General features: G+C 31.5%; 1 protein-coding gene and 1 long non-coding RNA gene across 5 annotated transcripts in view; one reads left to right on the top strand and one right to left on the bottom strand.

The window, feature by feature from the left end:
- LOC127701122 (uncharacterized) overlaps positions 1–25,998 on the top strand; it is a 173,970-nt gene that overhangs the window by 48,066 nt on the left and 99,906 nt on the right. The gene's annotated exons all lie outside the window — the stretch shown is intronic.
- LOC127701074 (uncharacterized) lies at positions 1,624–25,001 on the bottom strand. Of its 4 annotated transcripts, none has more exons than XM_052204868.1 (8): positions 24,708–25,001; positions 14,868–14,975; positions 10,083–10,382; positions 8,944–9,059; positions 7,668–7,848; positions 7,206–7,370; positions 3,745–3,873; positions 1,624–2,815 (listed from the first exon to the last, which is right to left on the bottom strand). In XM_052204868.1, the coding sequence occupies exons 2-8, from the start codon at positions 14,935–14,937 to the stop codon at positions 2,715–2,717; spliced, it is 1,062 nt and encodes a 353-aa protein (XP_052060828.1). In that variant the 5' UTR covers positions 14,938–14,975; positions 24,708–25,001; the 3' UTR covers positions 1,624–2,714. The 4 variants fall into 4 exon arrangements, 3 of the variants coding, with proteins under 3 accessions (XP_052060828.1, XP_052060829.1, XP_052060830.1); XM_052204869.1 differs by lacking the exon at positions 24,708–25,001 and adding an exon at positions 18,743–18,812; XR_007981812.1 differs by lacking the exon at positions 7,668–7,848.

The raw sequence follows: 25,998 nt of genomic DNA, 5'->3' as shown, positions 1-25,998 counted from the left end.
TAGATATGTACAGAGACCACAAGTATTGCTTGGCCAGAATAATAGTACTTTAAGACAACACAGCTAAATTCTTGGGTTTAAAAAACGATATCTAGAACAGTACAGTTCAAATAATAACACGTAAATATTCAAGTTTTGATCACATAATGTTTTTGGGTTAACCATAAAAGAATACCCTTATGAAGTTTTATACTCAGAACGCATATACATATTCTATGCATTCTGTACTGTTATAACATGATCATAAAGGTTAGAATTAAGAATAATAGTATAAACTATAGATATGACAATAAAACTAAACCAAATAAAATTGAGAATGGAAATGGGGAATGTGTCAAAGAGGCAACAACCCGACCATAGAACAGACAACAGCAGAAGGTCACCAACAGGTCTTCAATGCAGCGAGAAATTCCCGCACCCGGAGGTCTCCTTCGGTTTGGACGACTTTAATAAACGGAGATAATAAAAGTGAAAAGTTCCTTTTTTTCTGTTAGTTTTACAGTTATGAATTACATGTACTTCACAATGAGTCAGACCAGGTATGTACAATGGTATTACAATCTCGCTTTCTATATGACACCCTTAATTTGATTACAATATAAAACTAAGGCGATGAGGTTCAAGTGGTTCTCTAATTATCTTTCAGAAACAAAACAATCCAAATTTTAAAAATAATTGAGGTCATAACTCTTGAAGAGTACGTGTCAAAGGGTAAAAATTACGCTTGACCTGTATTTTACTGGCAAAGTAAGTAAACTTGATACCAGTCAAAGTAAACGGCGTATGCAACTTGTAGTTTTGCTTTGGGTATTCAACAAATCAATAGCCTTATACGGAATCTCAATTACTTTACGACGCGTGGTACATTTGACTGAAATCCTTTGCACATAATGACGATGCATGGTATCAAAAAGTGTTGTCTTATGTGCGGTGTCTTATCCATTTTGCTGCTTTCAACAAATTATATATAACTAAACGAAATTAAGAATTTTGAGAAGTAAGGAATCGTTGCATTTTGTACCCATTCTTTACATCAAATTATTTTGAACTAATCCATAGATATTTAATTTATGAATCACCATACAGCTCTTTATATACAATGTCTTTTTTGTTAACTTCGCATTCCAAGGAAGTGGGTTTTTTTTGCATAAAAGAATAAATCATAATGCGGACTAGTACATTTTTTACGCATGACACAATAGGTCTATCTTCCATTTGCAACTTTAAATTTTTCTGAAATGTAATGCAGATGTGGTCGTTTCTTATTTTTCTTTTATGATGAATATCAATCATGCATAATATGAGGCAGGTGTTATCTGTGAAAGAAGATGAAGTCCGTATTATTTTCATAATAAATCTTTGTGGTAACTAGATATTCAAATTTGCCATGCATGCATGTCTCCATAGCATGTATATCATGTCGCCGTTATTCCGCTGGTCAACGTATCTGTTGAATTATATTCTTGGATAATATCTCTATGTATAGGATCTTGTTAAAAAAAATTTCAACTACTTTATTTGCGACAAATTGCTTAAATGGTATATTTGATGTTATTTAGTACTTGCAAAGATTCTTGACTGAAACGTACGTTTTCAGTCTGGCATCAAAATGTACAATTTGTAAGCGATGTGTTTGATTATTTAACATTATTGATGACGCAAATAACTCTGCTTTTGATGTTCAATACATGTACTTGGTACAAAGAATGGCGCTTCAACATTCATCAAATGATATGATTAAGTTGACTGCTCACTTTGATGAATGCGTTGAAAGTCTAAACTCGGAATATGATAAGTCTTTGTATTGTTTAATTTTCGATATTAAAAGAATACTCAATTGTACCAAAATCTGATTATCAACATCCTTTTAATCGGTTACACTAAAAATATTTTCATTTAAAAAGCCGGACCATTTCCTCTTTTCTCTTTTCCAATTAAAACCTGCTAATTTACGTCAACTTTCACAACACCAATACGTCGATAAAAAAAGACGTTCTACATATCATAGATTGTATGTGAAGTAAAGTTAGAAAGACTATACGGTAAAATATCGGAAATTCATAGTCTAAGGTATATCCGAAACTCCACATAAGTAATTATTATTTAGAATTACGGCTGATGGTATCCAATATATGTCAATTGGAACATTTTATGTTCGAGAATATCGGAATCATATGTTTAACTTCATTCATTTTATTCTATTGTGTAATAAAAAGATGCCAATTGGAAAATCTACTTTAAATAAAACAAACACTAGGCCCTTATTATTGATATAGCTAAGATCTAAAATGACTCGATTAACAGAATAAAGTGCTAATGGCAGGTTAGTTACAAAACGTATTAACCCGTACAGTAAAAAAATGACAAATATAATAATAACCTCGTCTAGGAAATTGGTAAGGTCTTATAATTGGAACAATATAACAAAGTCATTGTAAAAAATTCATAAAAAAATAAAGTATACTGGGAGAAATACCAAACAAATCTTCCAAAATGGACTGAAATCCACACCCCGGGAACAAAAGGTATAACAAGTATATTACCAGTCCAAACTGACGGAATAAAATTTGATATAATTTTGTTACTGAAATGTAAAATGTAGAAATAATTTCCTTTTGTTTTGAATGGATGGAACGACATGCGAAAGAATTCATGCTTTCAAGTGTTTAAACTGCCAAGTTTCATTAATTTCGATATCAATATTTATATTTTGATTACAGCAATTTATCATTCAGAATACGAAAAAGTAAAAATGTGATACCATTTCTAATCTCCTGTTCTTGTAAGCTTTTATTTGTCTCCTCGGTGTTTGTACCTGAAATGAAAATTATACGATTTATCAAAGAAATATGCTCAACAGAAATATGGCACATGGTTGCATAGCTGTCGTGAATCCAATATGGAAACTACTAACCACTGGAGACATGGAAGTTTATTAGAATATAGGAAAAAAAAAGTCATTTAAATAAGAAAATTGAATAGGATATGCACAATGAAATTATAGATATCATTTTTTCGGAAAGTTTGTTTTAAAACTGGGAACATAAGAACAAATTTGATCTTTTCAGAGACTTAAATTACCAATGACAACTAATGTCATCTAAACTGTTTATTAAGGAATCTAATTAGGCCTACTTTATCGCATCAAAGTTTTACGATCGACTTTGATAAATTCGCTTGATTATATACGAATACGAATGGAATAATATCGTATTGAAAATATTGACAAAAATCTTGGCACATTGAGTGGCCATCGTCAATGTCAATCTTTTTCTCTTTTTCTTTAAAGCACAATAATATAAAAAGCGTGTTTAGGGTTTCCTTTCTCCAAAATAGCTACAAATATTGCAAATATTTATCATTACTAGAAATATCATGCGGTTGAAATTTTCTAAGTTTCTGACTGACTATCTGAAGTGTTCACTGGGACACTGTTTTGAATTATGAGATTCATTAGGACTGTACTGTATTTTTTTTTTCATTTATCAGAAATAAAAAGAAACTGTAAGGGTTTTATCATGCCTAAATATATTCAGTTGGTTGTCACAATCAAATGCGCGAGATTTTTAATCCTTAAATGACATGATTATAATTCAATGTAATGATAACAGCCACTTACCCTTTGTACATAGTACATTTTTTATATATATGTTTTGCTAATGCATTTAAAAAAGTATATTTATAATGAAACAATGTTTTTTGTTTTTTGTTTTATTTGTATATGTGGTAGCTTTTCTTTCTTACCTGAATGTACTTGTTCTTGAATAAGTTCTTGAATAAGTGGACTCAATTCAAATTCTTCAGTCATATTACATTGTGATCTCAACCTACGTGAACGACTATTCACATTATTCGTAGAGTGTACAACGCCACCTTGATAGAATTAGATGAAATGCATCCGTAGAAATGTATTGTTTTGTTTTTTTCTTTTCAACAAAGTATTATAAGACATTGAAAAAAAAAAGAATAAAACTAAACATAAACAAGAATGTAAAAAAAACATACAAATCTAGACAAGATATCCGAACTAGCATACATGAGGAAGAAAAAGTTCTTAATCTAAAATGATTGCCAAAGTTTTATAACAGAAAATTCAGTGGTTTTCGTTGCTGTCTGTCATTTTTGTTTTTCGTGTACTGTTTTGTCATAAATCATGCAGTTAATTTTCTTTAGCCTGTTTTGAGTAATCCAAATATTCCATCAAAAATTCAGTTAATTTCAAAAAGCGACTCTATTTATCATCTCGAAACAAAAAGTGTTACGGATGAACAGCCGGACATGATGATTTATATCGACTTTTGTCAACAATGTGCATGATGTAAATAGAAGAAGATTTAAACATGTTCCCTTTTCTCATGATATTATCATTAAGACTGAGTGGATATGTTGTCTACAATCGTTCAACAAAAGACATTTCGCAATTTTATCAACGGAATCATCAAATTGGTAATGACAGTGAGTGCTGTTTCTCGACAGTTTCGAGTGGTTGGAGTTTTATAAATTTAATTTTGTGCTTTTGTTTTCCTAAATGTTTAAAAATCAACTTATAAATGTCTTAGGTTTCGGGGAGTTGTATAGATGCTCATGTGATTGTTTTAAAAATTCCCATTCACTTGTCTTACATATTGTATATAAACTCATCATACTACACTTTGGTTTGGTTCAAGTAACCAGATAAATGAGGATTTTGGTTTTTCGAGTAATGCTACAGGAACAGGAGAGCGAAAAAGCTCTCTTATTCACCAATAACCTCAAATATTGTTTTTGACGTGTTTACGCTTAATTCGTTGGATGTGTACTGATTGATATTTTGTTCTGGAAAAAAAAAGATTTATCTTTGTAGCTGTTGCAAGTTTTGACCTAGCTTTCATTAATTCTGGGTTCTCTTAGATTGGTACATTTTGTCTTCTTGTTAGTTGGTTTAGCGCACATTTTTTGGTCAAGCCCTTTGAAACTAATGTTTACAGTATGTCCTGCAGTTGTGCTGTTTCGATCTTTTAAATTAAGTGGAGGTTTAACTGCTCGCAAACATGTTTAACCTCGCTACATTCTGAATGCGTTTGTACTTCCTATTGTTTAAAGCATAAATCAGGACCACACTGTGTACTATTGCTGCTAAAATCTACGTCATTTGGTCTCAGGTGAATAGTTGTTTCATAGGAAATCATACCACGTCTCCTTATTTCATATTGAGCATGACGTATTGTGCTATGCAAAAATTAAACTATATATCAATACTTATTCAGTTTTATTTTCTTTTTATCAATAAAAAAGCTATGCTGGAACTGATAAAGACAATATTCAAAGATTTAATAACCGTGTTTGATTGATAAGATTTAAGAAATTTGTCAGTACGAACAACCTATCTGATAATTTACCAGTTAAATATTGATTGTGTCCTTCATTGAAATATAAAATGCTACTTCATACACGAAGAAGCGAACAAGTTGAGTAATGTACACACCGCAAAAAGGAATCAACGGAATATATCCGTCGAAAAAGCAAAATTAACAACTGGGAACGAAAAATCGACTCTTTTGAGGTAAGTATTTGAAAAGAGTTTTCAGTCAAGGTAACGGTAAGTGTTTTTAGATTAATTAATCCTACGGAATTTTGACAGCTGTTTAGTGTGTTTGTCCCTTTCCCGAGGGAAATATTTCAACTGACTACGAATTTGCGTGGCGGGTAGTGCATGCATAGAAGAGGACACTTACTCTGTCGACGCACGCGGTCTCGCTTGTTTTACAGTTATGCGATTCCCTCTGTTGTTCACCTTTTTTTGTCTCTTGCTAATCGATTTACGAGATTTGATAGTCTCCTCAATTTGGCCATAACAGGTAATTCAAAACAATACAGAAAAAATCTGTTATAAAGGGTGCAATTGGTGCCCTAGAAATGCCAACTAACTGTCGATTTACCTTATATCCGAAACACACATATATATGTCGTTAAGGATATAATTTACACCTTTTATCATATCGTCATAGTTCACCCTTTCATTACAACAGACTATTTTTATGGATTACAGCAATTAAATTTCTAATCAGAGTGGGGCTCGTTACATTTGCGCGCATTTGGGGATTACATTTTTTAACGTTTGCGCGCAGCTTTTGATTACATTTGCGTGCATTTATTATACAGGTAACACAGGTAAAATAAAGATAATTCATAATAAATATAACTATAGTTAAAATTAATTTTGAATATTTTTGTAAATTCAAATTATATATTTTTCATTTTGAATTCTAATAACATATATAGTGATCATGAGAAATCCCGTAATAGCTTAAGACATATATATGTAATTTAATTTCGAATATTTCAGAGTAAATAGTATTCTGTTTTATAATATTACTGTAAAGTGATCGCTTTGATAAATAATTTAAGTCAGTTTGTAAAAATGCGTCAAGGCAAACACAAAGAGTGTCAGAAACAAATCCGGGTGGAAAAAAATCAATAGTGTAAGATGGATTTAGTTTCCGTATCGACAGAATACTTAAATCAGGGAATATTTTACGGCGATGCATCGTACATAATTACAAAGGTTTTTCAACAGACTCTATTTCCTCCAAGTCTGTGGGCATCACTATACCGTAAGCAGAGACCATGCGTACTTCAAAAGGCCCGGAATCATTCCAATCTCACTACAATGAACCATTTCATTCAGCACATCCATGTATTTTGTGCACGTTACGATATGTAAAAGCAGTACTTTTAATCTTTGGATTTACTATGCTTTTACATTTTTATCTGTATATATCCACAGGACTTATCCTGCTTGAAAACAATAGTTAGATAAATAAATGAATATAATCTACCTAACCGAGTTAACTGTAAAAGAATGCGCGCAAATGTAATCAAAAGCTGTGCGGAAGCGTAAAGATTTTTGCGCCCAAATGTAATGGTAATGCGCGCAAATGTAATGCACCAATCAGAGTTGTCAAAAGAGCTCTTATTGAACACGAAACTTTCTGTTTGGAAAGATTATTTAGAAGAGTACAGTGGCGAGTCGAAAAGTCATAACTGTCAACCAAATTTAAACAATCAACAGCACGTATTTATATAGCACATCCAAAAGTTTTTTTTTACAAATAATTAATTATATTTTTTTTCATATGTCTTATTACCAATGTTATATTAACTATTGATTTGGAACACTTAGCTTTTAGATTACAACTGTTTAACAATACGCATATTTACATTACCTTCCAAAGATATATAATTTTGTTTTCTTTTTCTTCTCTTTCTCCATCTGACCACACATGTAACCACAACTATGCAGAAAGTGGCGAAGCAAATAAAAGTGATTTGCAAAACTGTCTTCCATAATGAATCCGATTCTTCAGTGGAATTAAAGGAGGTTGTTATATCTATACAAAAAAAATATTGAAATTCATTTTTTTTAAATTTCATTAATATAAATGAAACTTAGAACTCAGATAAAATCAAGCATAACAAACTAGCGGCGATTAACTTATATCATAACTTAAACTTTTAAGGACAAGACAAAAAATCTTCAAACATACTAGATCATATGTATGTATGAGAATTCATCAATACTCATGATCTAAAATATCAAATGTGCACGTCGCATTAAGCAAGCAATGCATTCATTATAGTGATCACATTCACTTTAAAAAATAATACTTCTTAAAATATTAATTTACCCGGACAATAAGACATATTTTTATGATCGACAAACTGGTCTCCTCCTACTGTACAACTAATCGCAATACTATCGATGCATTCACTTTTGAGTATCTCACACACAAGCCGGAGCTTCAGTTTGTAAAATAGCCTTGTTAATATTTCGTCTGATACCGTCACATTTGTTGCCATTTTGTCTCCCTAGCAGTAAAATATAAAAAAAAAATCATTTCAAAAACATGTTTTCCATAGAAAACCCTTTTGATTTCAACGCTTTTATTTCTGAGATGTCGCTTTTGTTTCTGAAATGTCGATAAGATAGTTGGTATATGATATTGAACAGTTGTTCGCTTCTGCTACTCATCTTGTTCAACCAAACAGTTTTCAATTATGTCGATAATTATTCGGTTGATACTGTTGTTTGTATTTCATCACTTAATGATAATGCAAATTAGATGAATAGAATTTAAAAAAAAAAACAGATAGTTTGAGTTTGGTCAGTTATGTTTAAGATCGATACAAAGCAGAAGTACATCCAACTAAACACAGAGTGGACGTGGATGGGTACTTATACACCCCCACAACAACAAAAACCACTAGGTACAGATATGAGAGTACTCGCAGTCACTGTCAGCTAGTTCAAAGTCAATAACAACTTATAAAAAAAATCATGCATCTAAGACTAAAATATCAATAATTACACATCCACATCCGATGGATTTAGTGTAAAGACGTCATTAATAGTCAAAGAAAAACATGACCTTGTGCAATGCCAAGATACATGAATCGACAGACTGTAGAAACCATGAATGTGCATATGTATATAAAAATAATACTAAGTTTGATTATAATTTTCTGATAACAAATTCAATAATAATGCCAATAAAAACAACAGACTATTTTAATTCATAAGAATAGCCATTTATCCTAATAAAGATTTAGGTGTTTGAAAATATCATCTATTTTATGAAATTTTGTAATTCTTTGTAAGTGAAGTTATTTATGTAGTAGTGATTTTAATCTTTTCTTCGGCTTAGAATATAAGGTAAAGGTTAAAATTATATACAAGGACTCAATCATTGCTACTTTCATATTTTGTAATTTCAGTTCATTTTAAAAGCCTAGCGGCAAACGGATGACGCAACATGGATGTCAGAGCGAAGAGAAAGTTGATAGTGTGTTCAAAGACAATTAATGATTCGTTTAGTTACTTTCCAAATGAATACCTTTTGCTCCGAAAATGAGGGTTTAAAAATATATTTTTTGCTGGATATTTAATTAAAATTCTATACATACATTTACAACAAGAACACATTCTGGAGATGGATATACAATGTCAAACATGATTTCTGCAAAAATTAAGTTATCCAACATCGTTATATTTGATAGCGTTTCGTTTTCTTTAGGCATATCTGAAATTCAAATAAAATAAATCTATGTCTTTTGGAAATATTAACTGATTAAAAGATGGAAGTTACCAATTGATTAGAAAATCTAAATCCATAAATTTACGTTCACAGAATAGACTTCTGATAAATTTTACACAAAGAATGAAATTAAACGGAATCCTGAATCATTCGTATATATCAACACGACACAACTGTTTTCTGTTTTAGCTTTTTAAATTTGAGGTATTCAGTTATTCCAGAAAATGTTTATAATGCAGTTACAACATGAAATATTTATGGTTCGGTATTGTTGCTGGTGTTCTATCAGTCTCTGATGTACCATCCAGCCTGTTTTGATACTGGTATCATTTCGTGCTATATTTTGTCTGAACTGTTTGAGTAAAATATCATATTATTCCACAGCCGTAAAATATTGACTGATTTTTTGTTCAATGATTGCTTAACGTCGCACCATGTAAATATTGTCGCTAAATTGATATTTGAAAGGTGGAGAGTATCCTATTTGATATTGAACAAAACCTCATATTCCCGACTGAGCATAATATTGTAGGATATAATAATGTCCCCCATGAAATTATGTCCGCCTGACAATTTTGCATAGTCAATACTGTCCATGGACAATATTTACTTATTCTAATTTGTCCCGGACACAATTTACCTATGAAAAAAATGTCCTATGCTGTAAAATAGTGTACAAAATGTATAAGCAGTGTAATATAGCATCCATTTCTCTTCGTTGATAGAGATATAGACATTTCATATTTTTGTAGAGCAATGATCTCGGGAAATATGATATTTAATTGGTAACCAACTCTTATTATCTCTCTCCGGCAAAGTAGACAGATGTTAATTATTTTATTTGGTGTTCTAGTGCAACTTACAAGGTTTGTTTCGTAATTCATGTATGCTGAAGGTTTACCTATAAAGAATAATTTATGGACACATTGCAAAAATACACTATTACATAATAATATATTCGTTATGATAAAAAATACAAACAGTGAAAATACTGGTTTATATACATACACTTGTAATTGTTTTTGTTTATTTTCAGCACTGCACTATATGAGAAAAAATCGTAAAGGCAAGTGTACTGGTGATTGATATCATCTTTTTCAAATCTTTTTATTACTAGTGAAAACCCATCACTGTTTTGTTCCTCTGTATACTTAGACGAATCTGCTGACGCTCCATGATGAACAATAACATCAAAGTCTTTCATCCATGTTGCCGTATTGGTGCAGCAATTATCCACAATTGAGGCATTGCAGTATAACACAACATCACCACCGAACACAATTGGGGAGTTAGCCATATACCATGTTACTGAAAATAAATTAGATCAATATGTTATAGCATCAAAAACATTTTCAAAAATTTTAAATCTCTTTGGAATGTAAACGGGTATTTGATCAGTTGTTCCTGATAGATCCTTACTTATAGAACTTTGCCATAAAATGGACACAGCACGACCTTAGCTACTCAACCGAACACTTTATATATGGACCAATGCTGCTCTATCATGTATTCAGAAGCACAATAAAACAATTTATATATATATTATTTCTTTACTCTTTACATTTGTTTTCCAAACTTTGAAGTTGAAGTCATCCCTTTGCAAGTTTTACGCACGCAATCACGAATTGGTTGACCGTAAGGGAATATCTGTGTCAAAAATGACCAGGGATATATTTCAATTGTCGTAGTCACAATCACGTCTTCTTTCCCAAATTGTGAATACACCAAATAAAACTTATCGCTGGATTTAAATTTATACTAGCATGAATTACACGACCGGTAAAACATGTGCAACAGGAAATTCTTAAAGATATATCATTTTTTTTATTTTCACTTTAACTCAAGAAATAGAGCTCAAAGTATTTACAAAAAAAAACATTTTAAAATACCTTCGATAATCTATACATACATTATCATCGTGTATTTCTAGAATTTCGTCTACTAATTATGTACTAATATGTACCGTTCTGTTGTTATTTCATTTTAAAAGAACGGATATTTATGTACGGTTCTTTCAAAATCATAGCTACTAAGGGTATATTTACCCTTCCGGAGAACCTGAGATCATCCAAGTTTTTGATGGGATTCGTGTTGCTCAGTCTTTAATTTTTTTTGTTGTGTTTTGCATACTGATGTTTGTTTTTTTGGTCTTATTTTCTTTTTTAGCCATAACGTTTTCAGTTTAATCTCGACTTATGAGGTTGAATATCTCTTAGGTTTCTTTCGCCTCTCTTTTACTAGAAATGTTATTTTGAGATAACTAATTACACTCAATAGAAACGGATAATATGAGCTCGATAAAAATTCCATTACAAAATGTCCCTAAAATTTTGTTTATATTCATTGATGCGATGATCAAATACTTTTTTTGATTCTCTTACACTTTTGTAACTGGATTTTAATAAAACTTATTTTACTGAATAATTTTGTAACTACCCTGAATTGGTATGTTTGTACTTGTTTATTCTGTCAGAGTTTTCTGAAGTCTCTTATCAAACATTTTCCGTTTTAATTTCATTGGCGTTACGCTTGCCATGTGCCATTTATCACATTGCCGTTTTTGATTTTTAAACGTAATCATTCTAAACTGTGAAAGGAATTAGAGATACAATTATATGATCTGTGATTTACTCTGTTCACGGGGGGGGGGGAGGAGTTTACTTCGATTTTTTGGGGTAGGGGTATGCCATTTTTGTCTCAAAAAACGTACCTGTTTCAAGATAACATTCACTGAAATTCAGTACCTATAGTTATACTATATAAATATTTAAGAAAGAATGACAAATACTAATATACAATATTTAAAATATGACCCATGCTCATATAAACATTAAATCTATATCATCACTCATAATTCATAAATATACAGCGACCCTTAAGTTTTTAATTTAATATAATAATTGACCATTAATAATGTAAGATTCTCAATTGCTTATTTATATATGATACGTAGATCATACCCCAAATCAATATACAGTTATCAAATGTAAATGCATTTTAATAAAGGATGTCGTTAAAAAGAAGGGTCATTTTTATATAAAATCTCGCAAAATTATGACCCATATTTTTGGCGCATCCCCGTATACCAAATAATAGGAAGTTTATCCCCCCAAACCCCCCAAACCCCCGTGACTCTGTTATATCGCATCATATCCTACTTTTTTCAATCAGCGTATTTGTTCTCAACCTAAACGGTAAGGTATGATAAGACCAGTATTAGGCAATTTGATGTGGAACATTATCTTATCACATAACATCCATCAAGTGTTCAGAAAATTATAATCATGTACCATAGCTAATATTGCACTTGGTCTTATATGCCTTGAAATTCTTTAATTTATAGAAAAAAAAGGGTAAAAGTTCCCTACGTTGAGGGATTTATAAAAGATTTTAAGATATAACCCAGAGCATAACATAACAACAAATTTTTCTACATGTGTTTTATACAAATTACTTGATATTAGGGATGTCAACGAGTACTCGAGTATCGCTCGGTAGTACCGAGTATCGAATACCAAAAACAATACTCGACTAATCAGTTTCCTGTTAGAATATTGCTGTTTTTTTTTATATAAAATCGATCTTCTTGAGAACCTCTTTCATAAAATTAAATAGGCATCACTGATTAATCATACTAGTAAATAAAGTACATTTTGTTTCGAACGCTTGTGCTAAATTGTCATTTAAAATGCCTCAAGAAATACGGGGGCTTTACCTAGGCTAACACTTTAAACTAAACATGTCTTAGCCATTCCGTCACATCGGTACCGTCAGAGCGAATATTTTCGTCTGCAAGACTGTCATTTACAAAGTTGCAAAACCGACTGTCCCCAATAATAGTTGACAAGAAAATGTTTCCAAATAAAATACATTCGTTGCATCCTCTGGTGACACACAGTGAACAGATAAACTTCTAATCCTTACGCCTTTGTAAACATTAAATGTTTTTTTTTCTTAACGATTACCAAATACTATTGTTTGAACTGGTTTTTCTTTGTTATAATTTTTAAATATGTGTTCATTAAGTTATATTGATAATATTATTGTTTTTACTTAATTAGTACTTTTAGGTAATGAAATATAGTTTATGGTGTGTCATTCCTTGTCCTTATGTAGATGGTTTTTCGTCAATTAACAAGTGAACAACAAACCATAGAATATAAAGTACGTATTTTTGTGTTTCCGTGTTGTAGATATATTCCCGAGCGAGTACTCGAGTAATACCCGATAAAACCAACGAGTACTTGATTAGTAATTGTTCAGCGAGCTGACATCCCTACTTGATGTGAACGAAATATCTTTTGGTAGCACTTCTTGGTTTTTTTTAATTTTATCTAGTATTACCAAAAAAGTTTGTATTGAAATTACTAGTAAAATGCATAGGTTGAATGTATCAATGTTTACATTTCTTGGACATGAAACAGTCATCACAATGCCAACCCTGCAGAACTTTGTAGCGTTTATAATATCTCTTCATTTTATACAAAAACGGTCATTTGTCATTGTTTTTTTGTTGTTTTACAATATTTATAATTTTTCTTAAAATAAAACTGTATGCCATTTAGATTTAATGTTTTACCATTACAATAAGGCGATAAGCAGATTTCTACTTTTCAGCCTAAAAGACCCAGTATAGCAATTTCCAATACGTTTGTCGAGTATAACACAGATTAGGAGCCATGCATTGCAAAAGTATTACAATCCAATATCAGCTTAAGCTACAGATACGCTGTGAACAATATATGTGGTGGTCTTAGAAGAGAAGCGAACGATACCAAAGGAATATTCAAACTCATAAATCAAAAATTCAAACTAACAATGCCATGGCAAAAAAAAAAAAAAAAAAAAAAAAAAAAAAAAACCACGACGAAACGACAAACAAAAGTTCACAAAACACAACAAAAAAAACTAAACTGAGCAACACTAACCTCACTAAATAGGTCTCTACCATTTTGTAAAACTGATTGAACACTCTACACGGGACTGTTACATGTATTAGTTAGTATATTACCAAAAAGGACCTAAAAAATTCACAAATTCATTTAAAACCAAATTTGCCTGAGGGAGTTGAAACGTTTGTTTCTTTATAATTTCAAAATTTATAAACGGACAATTTAAGAACGGTTTGTTATATATCATATCACTACCGAAGTACTGACTACTAAGCCGATGATACCCTCGGGAATTGATAGTCAACCAGCTGAGGTATCGACCCAGCGCTGTAAAAAATGAAAACAACACGTACGATTCAAGAAGAATACTCACAAGCAAATGATCCTTAATTTAAAATAAGAGTAAAAAACAGTAATCTGTGGATAGAACATAAACTCTTCTTTAAAACCATATCGAATGTTTACAATCACATGACTGATACAAAATTACTACAAATTAGATTATTAATCAACGAATTAAATTATGTTCTGTCTTTTTGAAACTTGTGTATGCTTTCAAAAGATTGCGAATACAGATATCTATAAAAAAAAGATATCGTGAATTTCGAAAGCAAATATTGAATAGTTCAACAAACCACACCAACCACCATCAACCGACTCCTACATCATAGACAAATATGAAAAAAAGGAAGACACACAAAATGAACAACGAACAACACGACGTGGCACAAGCAAGCACAAAACTAGGGGGGACCAAATAATGTCCAAGAAAGATTACTCGCTTTTAATTGTTCAAGAATTGAAGAACAACGTTTTATATCGGTAAATCTCTTTACTTTTTATGAACTGAAAATTTCAATAAACAAATGTATCATATATCGTATATGCAAGTATAACTTACTTGAACTATGTGTTTCCTTGGTATATATGCATAAAATGAGGACCAGAATACTTGAATATAGATAACCCATTGAGACTTCATTACACCATACATACGCTAATTATAAATCTGAATAAGAAAATATGAATTATACATGAGGTATATAATAGTTTTATTGCAACATAATTATAAGCTTATCAGGTATGAGCGTACAATGCATACATAAGGGCCAGGAACGTTTTTACTGACCTCATTATTTGTAACACTCGGTACAAAATATTATAAAATACCAAAAATTAAAGCTTAAGAGCATAAAAACAAAAAACCATGTATGTTTTGTTTAGTCAGCAAGATTTTCCCGAAACATTTGCAATCAAACCTTTTTATAAAAAGCATGGCACTACCGAAACCCCAGTCAATAGCTGACGATAATTTTATTAGATAATTTCGGATTCGCATGGCAGGCAATTCATGCATAGCAGGAGATGCTTTCCCTATCGACGCACCTGTCTGGCTCCTTGTTGGCGTTCATGCTATTTCCTCACTTTCTGGTTGTTTCATTGGTGTGTATATTCTAAATGATTAAATGAGATTTGAAAAAAGGTCAACAAATGTTGTATTCATTTTTTACAACGTTTGAAAAACTATTCGTTTAAGAGAGATATGTTTTCCTGAATACTACTAAAAGAATAACTACGTCATTTGTATTGACAAAAGTAATTTTTATGATATATCCATTTACTAGTGTCTAGTCTAGTCAAGTTCATTCAGACGACTAAAAGTGATTTATAACAATGGCACATTTCGATGTTGTTCATGTATTCATGGCGCATAATTCAAAAATACACTTGACTTGACGTGACCAAAATGCAATGTCCCATTGAATTCCATTTTACAATGAGAGATGTGTAAATTTGCAATCGCCTCTAGTAAAAATGGGGACGTTATATTAGATTGCTCGTGTAGAGGGAATGGCACGCTCTTTGCACGTTAAGAACACTTGCAACAGGTTTTTGTGGGGTCTATAGATGGCCTGTTGCATGGCTAAATTTCTGTCCCTATCCAATTTACCATAATTTTTTCAGTGGCATTTCAAATTACCCTTCCTTAATCTTTCATCATCTCTTTTTACAAGACCTAACTATTGTATCAATTGTTTATTTGTTATTCATAACATACACGTAACATCTGCCACTAGACGATAAGCACAGAAAGATCAATAATCAATCTTCATAAATTCGCTTTGTAATAGACTTTAAAGGCATTTAAAATTGAAATAAATTATCCGTCATTTGTCGGTTCAATAGATTTTTTTCATATAGGTTGCAATTCTGTAAATATAGACAATGCAATTTCCCATAGGAACTCCCTTTGCGGCTAAAACTGTGACACATTTACTATGAAGTTTCCTGAAAAATAATATCCTAGAACGGAAACTTTATATGCACTACTATTTTATTCAAATTCAAAATATAGGGCTGTGCGGCATATTTTCAACATTTATATGCCCTGAACTTCTAAGAGTTTAAACTTATACTAAAATTCTAGACTACCCTTACCTCCATTTTTGGACCTCCTAAGAATTAAAATTTAGGCGCTACCATGTTTTTCTATACTGGTTACATTCCCAAGTGATGTCTCTATGAAACACAGAGATCATAAATGGGAACCAGTACGTTAACAAATTAACATATCTATGAATATTATATATCTCCCCAAAAGAGGCGTGGTTTGAGAAACAGCTGTATTTACAAAGTGCAACCTATACAAACATTTATTCAAATATAAAACTCTCTAAAAACACTTTTTCTCACAACAATACTTATTTATCAGAATTATAGCCTTATAGAAATCACTGCATATACTCTAAGTTTCCTTTTACAGTACATTTTATACCCCTACCCCTGTTTTAATTTTTTAAAGAATTTGAAAACAAGGCTTTAATTATTGCCAGCTTACCCTATGTTCATGTTTTCTGACATGAACTGTCTAAAACCTGTTTGAAACTATTCTGATAACAAATTAAAAGCATTTTAAAATACTATAAAGGTAATGTTTAGTAGTTAATCATTCCAACATTCAAGATTATACAAAGTATCCAATCCTGCCTGTGTCTCCAGTCCACATCTTACTGTATGCCTATTTGTCAATGAAAGTTCACAATTTCTGCCTAAAATGGTCAGTTTAGAATTCATGTTACAACAGTATCATCCCTAACCATATATCTAACATAAGCTAGTTAATATATGAACTAGAAGTGTTTAAACAAAGCCATATTTGCAAAAGTTGTATTTATGAAGATATCAGTCTGGTGCATAAATTCACTAAAAGTTTGATAGAAATGACTGCTTACATCGGATTTTTGCATAACTTCCTAACACAGTTATTGTTTTCTTTACAAAAGACCTTTATAATAAGAAAATCATAGCATTTAGAAGTTAAATTATCTGTTTTATGACCAAGGGGAAGGCATTTTTCTCTGTTTTTTTGCCCCTTGGGCCTCACATTTCCTAAATTTTTTCCCTGTTTCTAGCAATATGGAATAGTTGGTACATATTTAGGATAGAACACACTATTGTAAGTTTTATTGAGGTCTTCTTGTAATTCTAGCGTGTACTTTTTATGCCGCAGTCACAAAAAAGCACATTTAGGTGTTACGGCTTACTTTTGGGTTATCGACAGGACAAAAACACCCCCCCAAAAATATTTAAGAAGGATCAATGAGTTGCAATGACTGCGAAGAGTAAATATAAGCACTTCTAAACAATTTAAATTACAAATAGGCATATATTATGAATTGATTTTTAATTCATGGCTTTAAGTAAACAATGCATACTGTAAACAGTGAATTTATGCTGACTCATCATAGTTTAGGCCCAGGATTTTCTCAATCTTCATGAAATATTTATAAAACTTCATATTTAAGTTAAATTCTTCAAAATCTCTAAGATAAACAAGATTTTGTGAAATTCTGTATGTTCTAATTTTTAACCCTATATAGGTTGCAATTCTGTAAATATAGACAATGCAATTTCCCATAGGAACTCCCTTTGCGGCTAAAACTGTGACACATTTACTATGAAGTTTCCTGAAAAAGAATATTCTAGAACGGAAACTTTATATGCACTACTATTTTATTCAAAGGTCAAAATATAGGGCTGTGCGGCATATTTTCAACATTTATATGCCCTGAACTTCTAAGAGTTTAAACTTATACTAAAATTCTAGACTACCCTTACCTCCATTTTTGGACCTCCTAAGAATTAAAATTTAGGCGCTACCATGTTTTTCTATACTGGTTACATTCCCAAGTGATGTCTCTATGAAATGAAACACAGAGATCATAAATGGGAACCAGTACGTTAACAAATTAACATATCTATGAATATTATATATCTCCCCAAAAGAGGCGTGGTTTGAGAAACAGCTGTATTTACAAAGTGCAACCTATAACCGACTATTGACTACAGAAGGGTAATAAAGCTTACAATCGGTGCATTCGGGGAACAAATAAATTATGAAATATTTTGGGTACACGACAAAATCATAAAAAAATAGTGATTTATTTTCCAAATTGTACCAATTGAAAGCTTGATTTTACTTTTTATAGTTGCTCTATGCTAACCGAGTATCAAAATGTCCAACCACAGAGTAGGTATACGGTCACTTTAAAGATTAAAAGGATTAAACATCAGTTTGATTTCGTTTAACTGGGGCGTGGCTAATTAGTTTGACACAGCTTAACCACATCTGAAACTAACTTGAATGACCGCAAGTGAATCTATTTGACTGGTATTAAAATAATTTGATATGGATTGAAATGCATTAAAAACAATTTTTAATTTTTGTCAATCGTTATCTAATGATAATCAATCTTTTTTAAATGTCGTTAATACCTTTTTGGCCGTTAAAGCCAAATTCGGATTACTAGTGGTAACCTGTCGAAAAATTATATACTCCGGATTAAAAAGTCTGAAATATAGAAATAGTATATTCTGAGAATAATATTATAACGACAGGTAGTGGAAAACGTATTATAAATTACTATTTCAATACGATATTTTATTCTCAATGGCTATTAACCTAATGATTGATTGTTGGTTGATTAACGTCCAGTGTCAAATATTTCATTTTAATAATCTAATGATCAAATACTATCATATCTTGTGTTTTCTGTACTGTTGTTTGTCATTTGGTCTTTTTTTCGTGATAGCTTTGTCAATTTATTTCCGACTTATGAGTTTGAAAGTCCCTTTGGTATCTTTCGCCTCTCGTTTATGCCAATTTCAAGACTAAATTAGAGGCAATAGTAGTTGTTTTTCTTAGATGATTATGCACCTTTTGAGACGAAAAGAACATATTTATTATTATTACTAATATGATTTCAGACTTCCTTTTCTTTTTCTGACCCGCACCACCAGATTTTTTCAAGTTCCATTTGGCCCTGCAAAAAGCAAAAAAAAAAATGCTACCGATAAAGAAATAGGTTGATACCTTTTCTCATAAAGGTTTAAATAAATCACTAACTCAATGTAAGAAATTAAACCACCACAACAAAATAAAGTAAAAGTTAGATATAAGAATCAACTCCTTTCTTTATGAAAATGGGAATCTATGGTTCATTATTTTCCAAAATTGCACCGATTGCAAAAAGTTGATATTAATATTTAAACTTAGGTAATCAATGTCTAAGGTTACCTAAGTTTAAAGATAGATAGAAACCAAAAGCGATATGATGTAGACTTCATTAAGATATGAAACCAAAGGACACAAAAATCAAAAAAACATTAGAGTGTCATCATAACTAACTAAAACTCTATATCAACCACAGTTAATTATGAATGAAAACAGAACTCCTATTATTTCTACAACATGTAGTCAACATCAGACTTAAACGTTGGGTACTAACAAACATTTTGTTTATCGATATTTTTTAATGAAATCTTGGGGGATGGGTTTGATCAAAAAAAAAATGGGTATTAAACAATCAACAACCATGTGATGCTCATACCGTAAACATTATGTGATGATTAAAGATAACTGAAACATCCGCTCGTTCATATTGCTAGGCAAATTCAAACAACCGATATATTGATCTATTTGTTGAACACTAATAAAAGTGATTTGTTTCATAAAAAGGGCTTTTGTTTAACCAGATTCATTAAATTAACTAGTAAACAAGACCAATACCTGGTCTGGACCTACTTCGCTGCATGCAATTGATTGATGTAACATTTATACTGGAGCATAACTGATTATTCCTTTCCATAGAAGAAGAAAAGATTGATGAACATTTTCCTTGTACAATGAGTTATGTAAAATTCTTGATTATCTGCAAGCAAACAGGAAGCGGTTGCACGGCAGATGTAAAACAATATGCTTATAACCTACAAATTTAAATTATTTTTTCCGGGGGTAATGTTCCGGGAACACAGTTATCGTCCTTTGATTTTTGTTGTCTATAATTAGAGTCCCTAGTGTGGACAGTGTATAACTTGCAATTTTTTTCATGTGCCTTCCAAATTTGTTTATTTATATTTCATGCATAAAATAGGAAGAAGGGGGATGAAATTACATAAAAAAAAATGGAGGCATGACTTTAAAGGTAAAGTAGTGATTTGGTAGAATATGAAAAGGTCAAAATCAGTATGTCTGAAGCTGTCAAACTGAATTATAAACCCCTTAACACAAATTTGTCTATATTTTGAGTATGAGCCGATAGACTTTTTTTTTATAATTTTGATATAATTTGTCCCAAAAATAGTACACTACCCTTCTTTTTTTTTGATAGAGAAGGTGTGATTTTTTTTAATTTGCGTTTTTTATTTTGTGTCTAAAAGAAATGCACTACGAAATAACTGTGTTCTCGGTCCTAATAGGGGGTCAAGTCAAATCTGTCAAAATATGGTTTGGAATTTTAATTTAGTTTGCTATAGCAAAAAATATGGTTGTTTCGAATTTTGTTAGAAGGAGTTCGTTCCATTGTATCACTAGTAAATCAATTTTGATCTGAAACGGTCATTTTGATTTTAATAGCCCTTAAAAGACTTAGCAATAAATTATTAAGTTATTTTCAGTTTTTCAGTCATGTTCAGACGTTTCCACTGCGGTTGATTCAGTGCTTTTCAGACTAATCGTTTGCAGTCAAGTATGATCAATTCAGTTTATGTTCAGACTGTAGTTGTTTTTACCTATACACATAAGCATCGCACTAAATCGTCTTAAAAGCTACAGAACAGTACTGAATTGACTGCAAGCGAATTGTCTGAACAGTACTGATTAAACCGCAGTGGAAAAGTCTGAAAATTAACTGAAAGACTGAACCGGACTGAATTATATATTGTTCAGACTTTTCAGATAAAGTGAAGATCAAGATGACCGTTTAAGACTAAAATTCATTTGGCCTTACTATTGTTTTGATTCGAGCGTCCATGATGGGTCTAATGTAGATGAAACTCGCATCTGGCGAACTTAATTATAAGCCTACTATCATTGATAATTTTTTGTTCTTTGTTTTTTTGTTTTATAATTAGGAAAAATTACGGGTTCATATTTTTACCTTTTCCAAAATCTTAGAAATTGCTTTGTGTATTAAATTTTTTTTGTCTGCATTAAAATTAGAGTCAGAATTAATATAGAATAACATTTTTAAAACAAAAAGTATTCACCATTAAGCCCGTAATTGCAAGAATAACAATACATTTAGCACTTCATATGAGGCACTTGCGAGATTAACAAGTGGCCAAAAGAAACATGAAATGAATAGCAACATTCTCCAGTGGTCAATTTTATGTGGGGCAGTTGATACTTTTTGATTTGAATAACTCATAGATTTACAAATCCTGGTTTGTTCCGAAAGCAAGATATGCTTTAGAACAAAAATGATAAAACAATGTTCTTACATAGCATATCAATACCGTTTGTATTTCTTCTTCGTCGAAAACTGTCTGCGTACTTATGAGTTTTTAAAGGTTTTATAAAACGATAGTATGTCGTCAGGAGCTATTAGGAATAGAAAATTAAATCTGTATTAATAATAACTTTTTTCTTCGAAACAAACATCAATACACGCCGTCTTTTGCGATTCTAAGAATTGGGTGATTTGTACAAACAACAATTTAAACTGAAAGAAGTCATTTTCACTTTTTGTCAATGGATTTTGTCCTATTTCAAATTCTTTTCAATAATTTTCTGTTTGCACAAAACTACTTTCACTTTAAAGCGGTTCTATTTACGAAGTGTACTGTGTAATAAATACTTTCTTATTGATTGATAATGTTGTGATGGTGAGACTTCGAAATGAGCTAATGTTATATTCATAATCTTTCATTCAGTTTAATTGAGATCTGGAGCTGGCATGTCAGTAACTGCTTGTAGTCCTTTGTTAATTTATGTATCATTGTCATTTTGCCTAGTTTCTTCTGTTACCTATTCTGACATCGGACTCGAACTTCTTTTAAACTGAGTTTTACTGTGCGTATTGCTGTGTGTTTTTTTATTCTACATTGGCTAGAGGTTTAGGGGGAGGGTTGAGATCTCACCCCGCCGCATTTCTGCGCCTGTCCCATGTCAGTCTGCTCTGTGGTCGGTTGCTGTCTCTTTGACACATTCCCTGTTTCTATTTTCATTTTTTTTTGCAATTCCAAACCATATTTTGAAATTATATAGTAATTATTTGATTCGCTAATACGGAATCGCGTGTCATAGTTTAATTTTGATGATTTTCCAAAAATTGGCAGGAGCGGTGAATAACTCCGACAAAAAATAACGCCTGTATACAAAATGGCAACGGCCAGGTAAGAAGTCCATCAAGTAACAAGGAAACAACATAAAACAAGGCTTGGAAAATCATCTAGTTCCGAAGAAATCTCTCGTAAACAGTCCTTTTCAGGGCCATCAATATTATACAGAAAGAGTGTACCTTTGTTGAACGTACCTAAAATTCTTAGACAGAAAATAATTTTCCAACGTCAGTGTTTTGACATAGTTCAAATAGAATATACCCGAGCCCTATTCAAACAGTATCTTATTTAAAGAAAATATTTGGTACAGTGAATTTGTCACTTCAAACTTACTTTTTTCAATGTTAGTCGTAACTAATAATTCAATTGAATAATGCGCAAAACATCAAAGGTAGACAACAGTGATATCACAGAACATTTAATGTTATCACTCCACTCCTACAACATAAAACTTACATCGAAGTACTCTATCTAAATTTCATTGCCATAATCATAATTATGAATTGCATCAGACCTCAATTTACAATTTATGCCTTAAATCAGCAAAGACCAATCGAAACAACATCTGATACAAAAATTAAACAATACTTTTAGATATTTGGATGATATATTGGCTCTCAATGACAACTTCAGTATGTATACTTAAGAAATTTATCCTGTTGAACTTACTTTAAATAAAGCTAATACTAACAATGACCACTGTCCATTCCTCGATCTTGATATCTATATCATTAACGGGAAGCTTAATACAAAAATTTAGGATACAAGAGATGATTTTTCATTTCCTATCATTAATTATTCATTTTTAGATGGTGATGTTCCCTTGTCACCATCTTATGGTGTTTATATATCTCAACTTGTACGATTCGCCCGTGTATGTAACAACGTATTAGATTTTAGCGAGAGAAATTTATATATTACTGAAAAATTATTACACCAGGGTTTTTGATATCATAAACTAGTCAAAACATTTACTAAATTTTATCATCGGTATAAGGACATCATTCGTAAATATAACTCAACATGCAGACATCTTTTACGTTCGGGTATTTCACATCCAATCTTTTATGGTAATATTCTTTACAAAGCACAAAAATGTCAGTATTCACCTCAAAAGCTAACAAAACCTTTAAACAGACTTATTAAGAAGGGATATAGTTACGATACTGTTGTCAGGTCATTAAATTGCATATTTTGGCTTTAATATTGATTCACTTATACGGTCTTTGCATCGGAATTAAACACATTTATTCTAAAACCAGTTGTTGGCATGACACGGGTTATGTTCTTCTCATATATTTTATGACGGTATAACACTAAACCCCTAACAGGAGGGATTGTCCCTGATATTCATATGATGAAGACATAATCTTTCAATCAGTTTAATTGAGGTCTGGAGCTGGCATGTCAGTAACTGCTAGTAGTCTGTTGTTATTTATGTATTATTGTCATTTTGTTTATTTTCTTTTGTTTCCTATTCTGACATAGGACTCGGACTTCTCTTAAACTGAGTTTTACTGTGCGTACTGTTGTACGTTTGTTTTTTCTACTTTGGCTAGAGGTATAGGGGGAGGGTTGAGATCTCAAAAAACATGTTTAATTCCGCCGCATTTTTGCGCCTGTCCCAAGTCAGGAGCCTCTGGCCTTTGTTAGTCTTGTATCATTTTTAATTTTAGTTTCTTGTGTATAATTTGGAGTTTAGTATGACGTCCATTATCACTGAACTACTATACATATTTGTTTAGGGGCCAGCTGAAGGACGCCTCCGGGTGCGGGAGTTTCTCGCTGCATTGAAGACCCATTGGTGGCCTTCGGCTGTTGTCTGCTCTATCGTCGGGTTGTTGTCTCTTTGACACATTCCACATTTCCATTCTCAATTTTATCAAAAAATTAACAGAAAAGATACTTGTCGTGAACAATATATATGAGATAGTAAACTTTCGTTTTAGAAAATCTTCTAACATACTGTAAAATCTATTTTTTTTCATTTTTATATATGACTACAATGAAACAAATTAACACAAAAAGACTAAAAGCAGCGTCGGTTATATCAGCTGATTTATTTTAGAAGACAATGCCTTGATGCAAAACTATCTATATGTAAAATTGTGACACTTACCATTTTGCGTTATTCCCTTTTGGTAACGAATTGAATCAATTTATCTTGTTTGAATAAATAACCTATTGTATGATTTGTTTAATCACTGTTCTTAAAAGGATCAATAAACCTTTTTTTTTCTAGATAAGCTTGTTTATTCTTTTATCAGCAAATATCTCGAATTCCACTTGATGACATCATTGTATATTTTAAGTCTTACAGTATCTATATCGTTCTATAGTATTGGCGTCAAGAGTTTTGTACATTTGTTATAAAGGGAATACTAACTCAACATCATGCAAAGAGTATTTGATGGTTAATAAATTCAAATAGATAACGTAACATTTGCGTTTGTGTCGATTTTTATTTATATGCATGATTAAAGTTTAAAGTTGAAACGGAATAATTGGTAGTTTAAATGCCATTCCCTTTAATCTATAAATATACAGTATGTAAGATAAAAACCGTTTCAAAATTTTCAAAGATAAAAATAGATACAGGTAATTCTGTCAATTATATGCACCTACGAATATATTTAAACATAATGTATAATTTTCTGAAAACTTTGCTTTGATAACATAGATAACAGAATGTATAATTTTCTGAAAACTTTGCTTTGATAAAATAAATACTAGTTATGGTTAACTGATGGAACTTTGAAATAATTTACCATGTTAAAATCAATATCACAGGTAGTAACGTTGTCATATCGATGAGCTTTTTATTACAGCGATTATGTCATGATTTGGTTCAGATTGTCACTTCTCCTTACGATTTAGTTCTCTACACAAAGTAGATAAAATGTTTGAGTCAATGTTTTGTCATACTTTCAATATTGATATTATGCTTGTTTAGAATTAAGGCATGTAAAGCATAATAACGAAAATTGATATGGTTTCATTAAACAATGGCATGGTTCGGTTAAGTGTTCCAAATTTCGTCAAGGTTTTGTCACATGTGTCATGGTTTGGTTAAAGATTGATACATATAGCATTACGAAAATATTGATAGCTTGTTGGAAAGCGTCGTTAAAAAATACACAATTACATAATATCCTAAATGTACGGAGCCCGGGAAGGTATAAACTTTATATTTTTTAATCCGTTCCCTCGGCTTGGTGTACTAACCAGTTCTTTCGGTTTACTTATCTGTTCCCTCGATTTAGTTATCCGTTCCCTCGGATGAGTAATCCGTTATCTCAGATTAGTAATCGTTCCCTCGGTTTAGTTATCCGTTCCATCGGTTTAGTAATCCGTTATCTCGGACTAGTAATCCGTTATCTCGGACTAGTAATCCGTTATCTCGGACTAGT

Source organism: Mytilus californianus, unplaced genomic scaffold (assembly GCF_021869535.1).
Source record: "Mytilus californianus isolate M0D057914Y unplaced genomic scaffold, xbMytCali1.0.p SCAF_5, whole genome shotgun sequence".
Taxonomy (NCBI): Eukaryota; Metazoa; Mollusca; class Bivalvia; order Mytilida; family Mytilidae; genus Mytilus; species Mytilus californianus.
Note: the sequence above shows the minus strand (reverse complement) of the source record. Positions and strands in the feature narration are given on the sequence as shown.

What these genes read in the sequence shown, in the direction of transcription:
- LOC127701074 (XM_052204868.1), bottom strand. Translation starts at nt 14,937, where the DNA reads ATGGGTTATCTATATTCAAGTATTCTGGTCCTCATTTTATGCATATAT. An exon ending in AAATATGTCTTATTGTCCGG is followed by an intron (nt 7,371 to 7,667) that starts GTAAATTAATAT and finishes TTTTTTGTATAG; the next exon opens with ATATAACAACCTCCTTTAAT. An exon ending in AAATTATATATCTTTGGAAG is followed by an intron (nt 3,874 to 7,205) that starts GTAATGTAAATA and finishes AATTCTATCAAG; the next exon opens with GTGGCGTTGTACACTCTACG.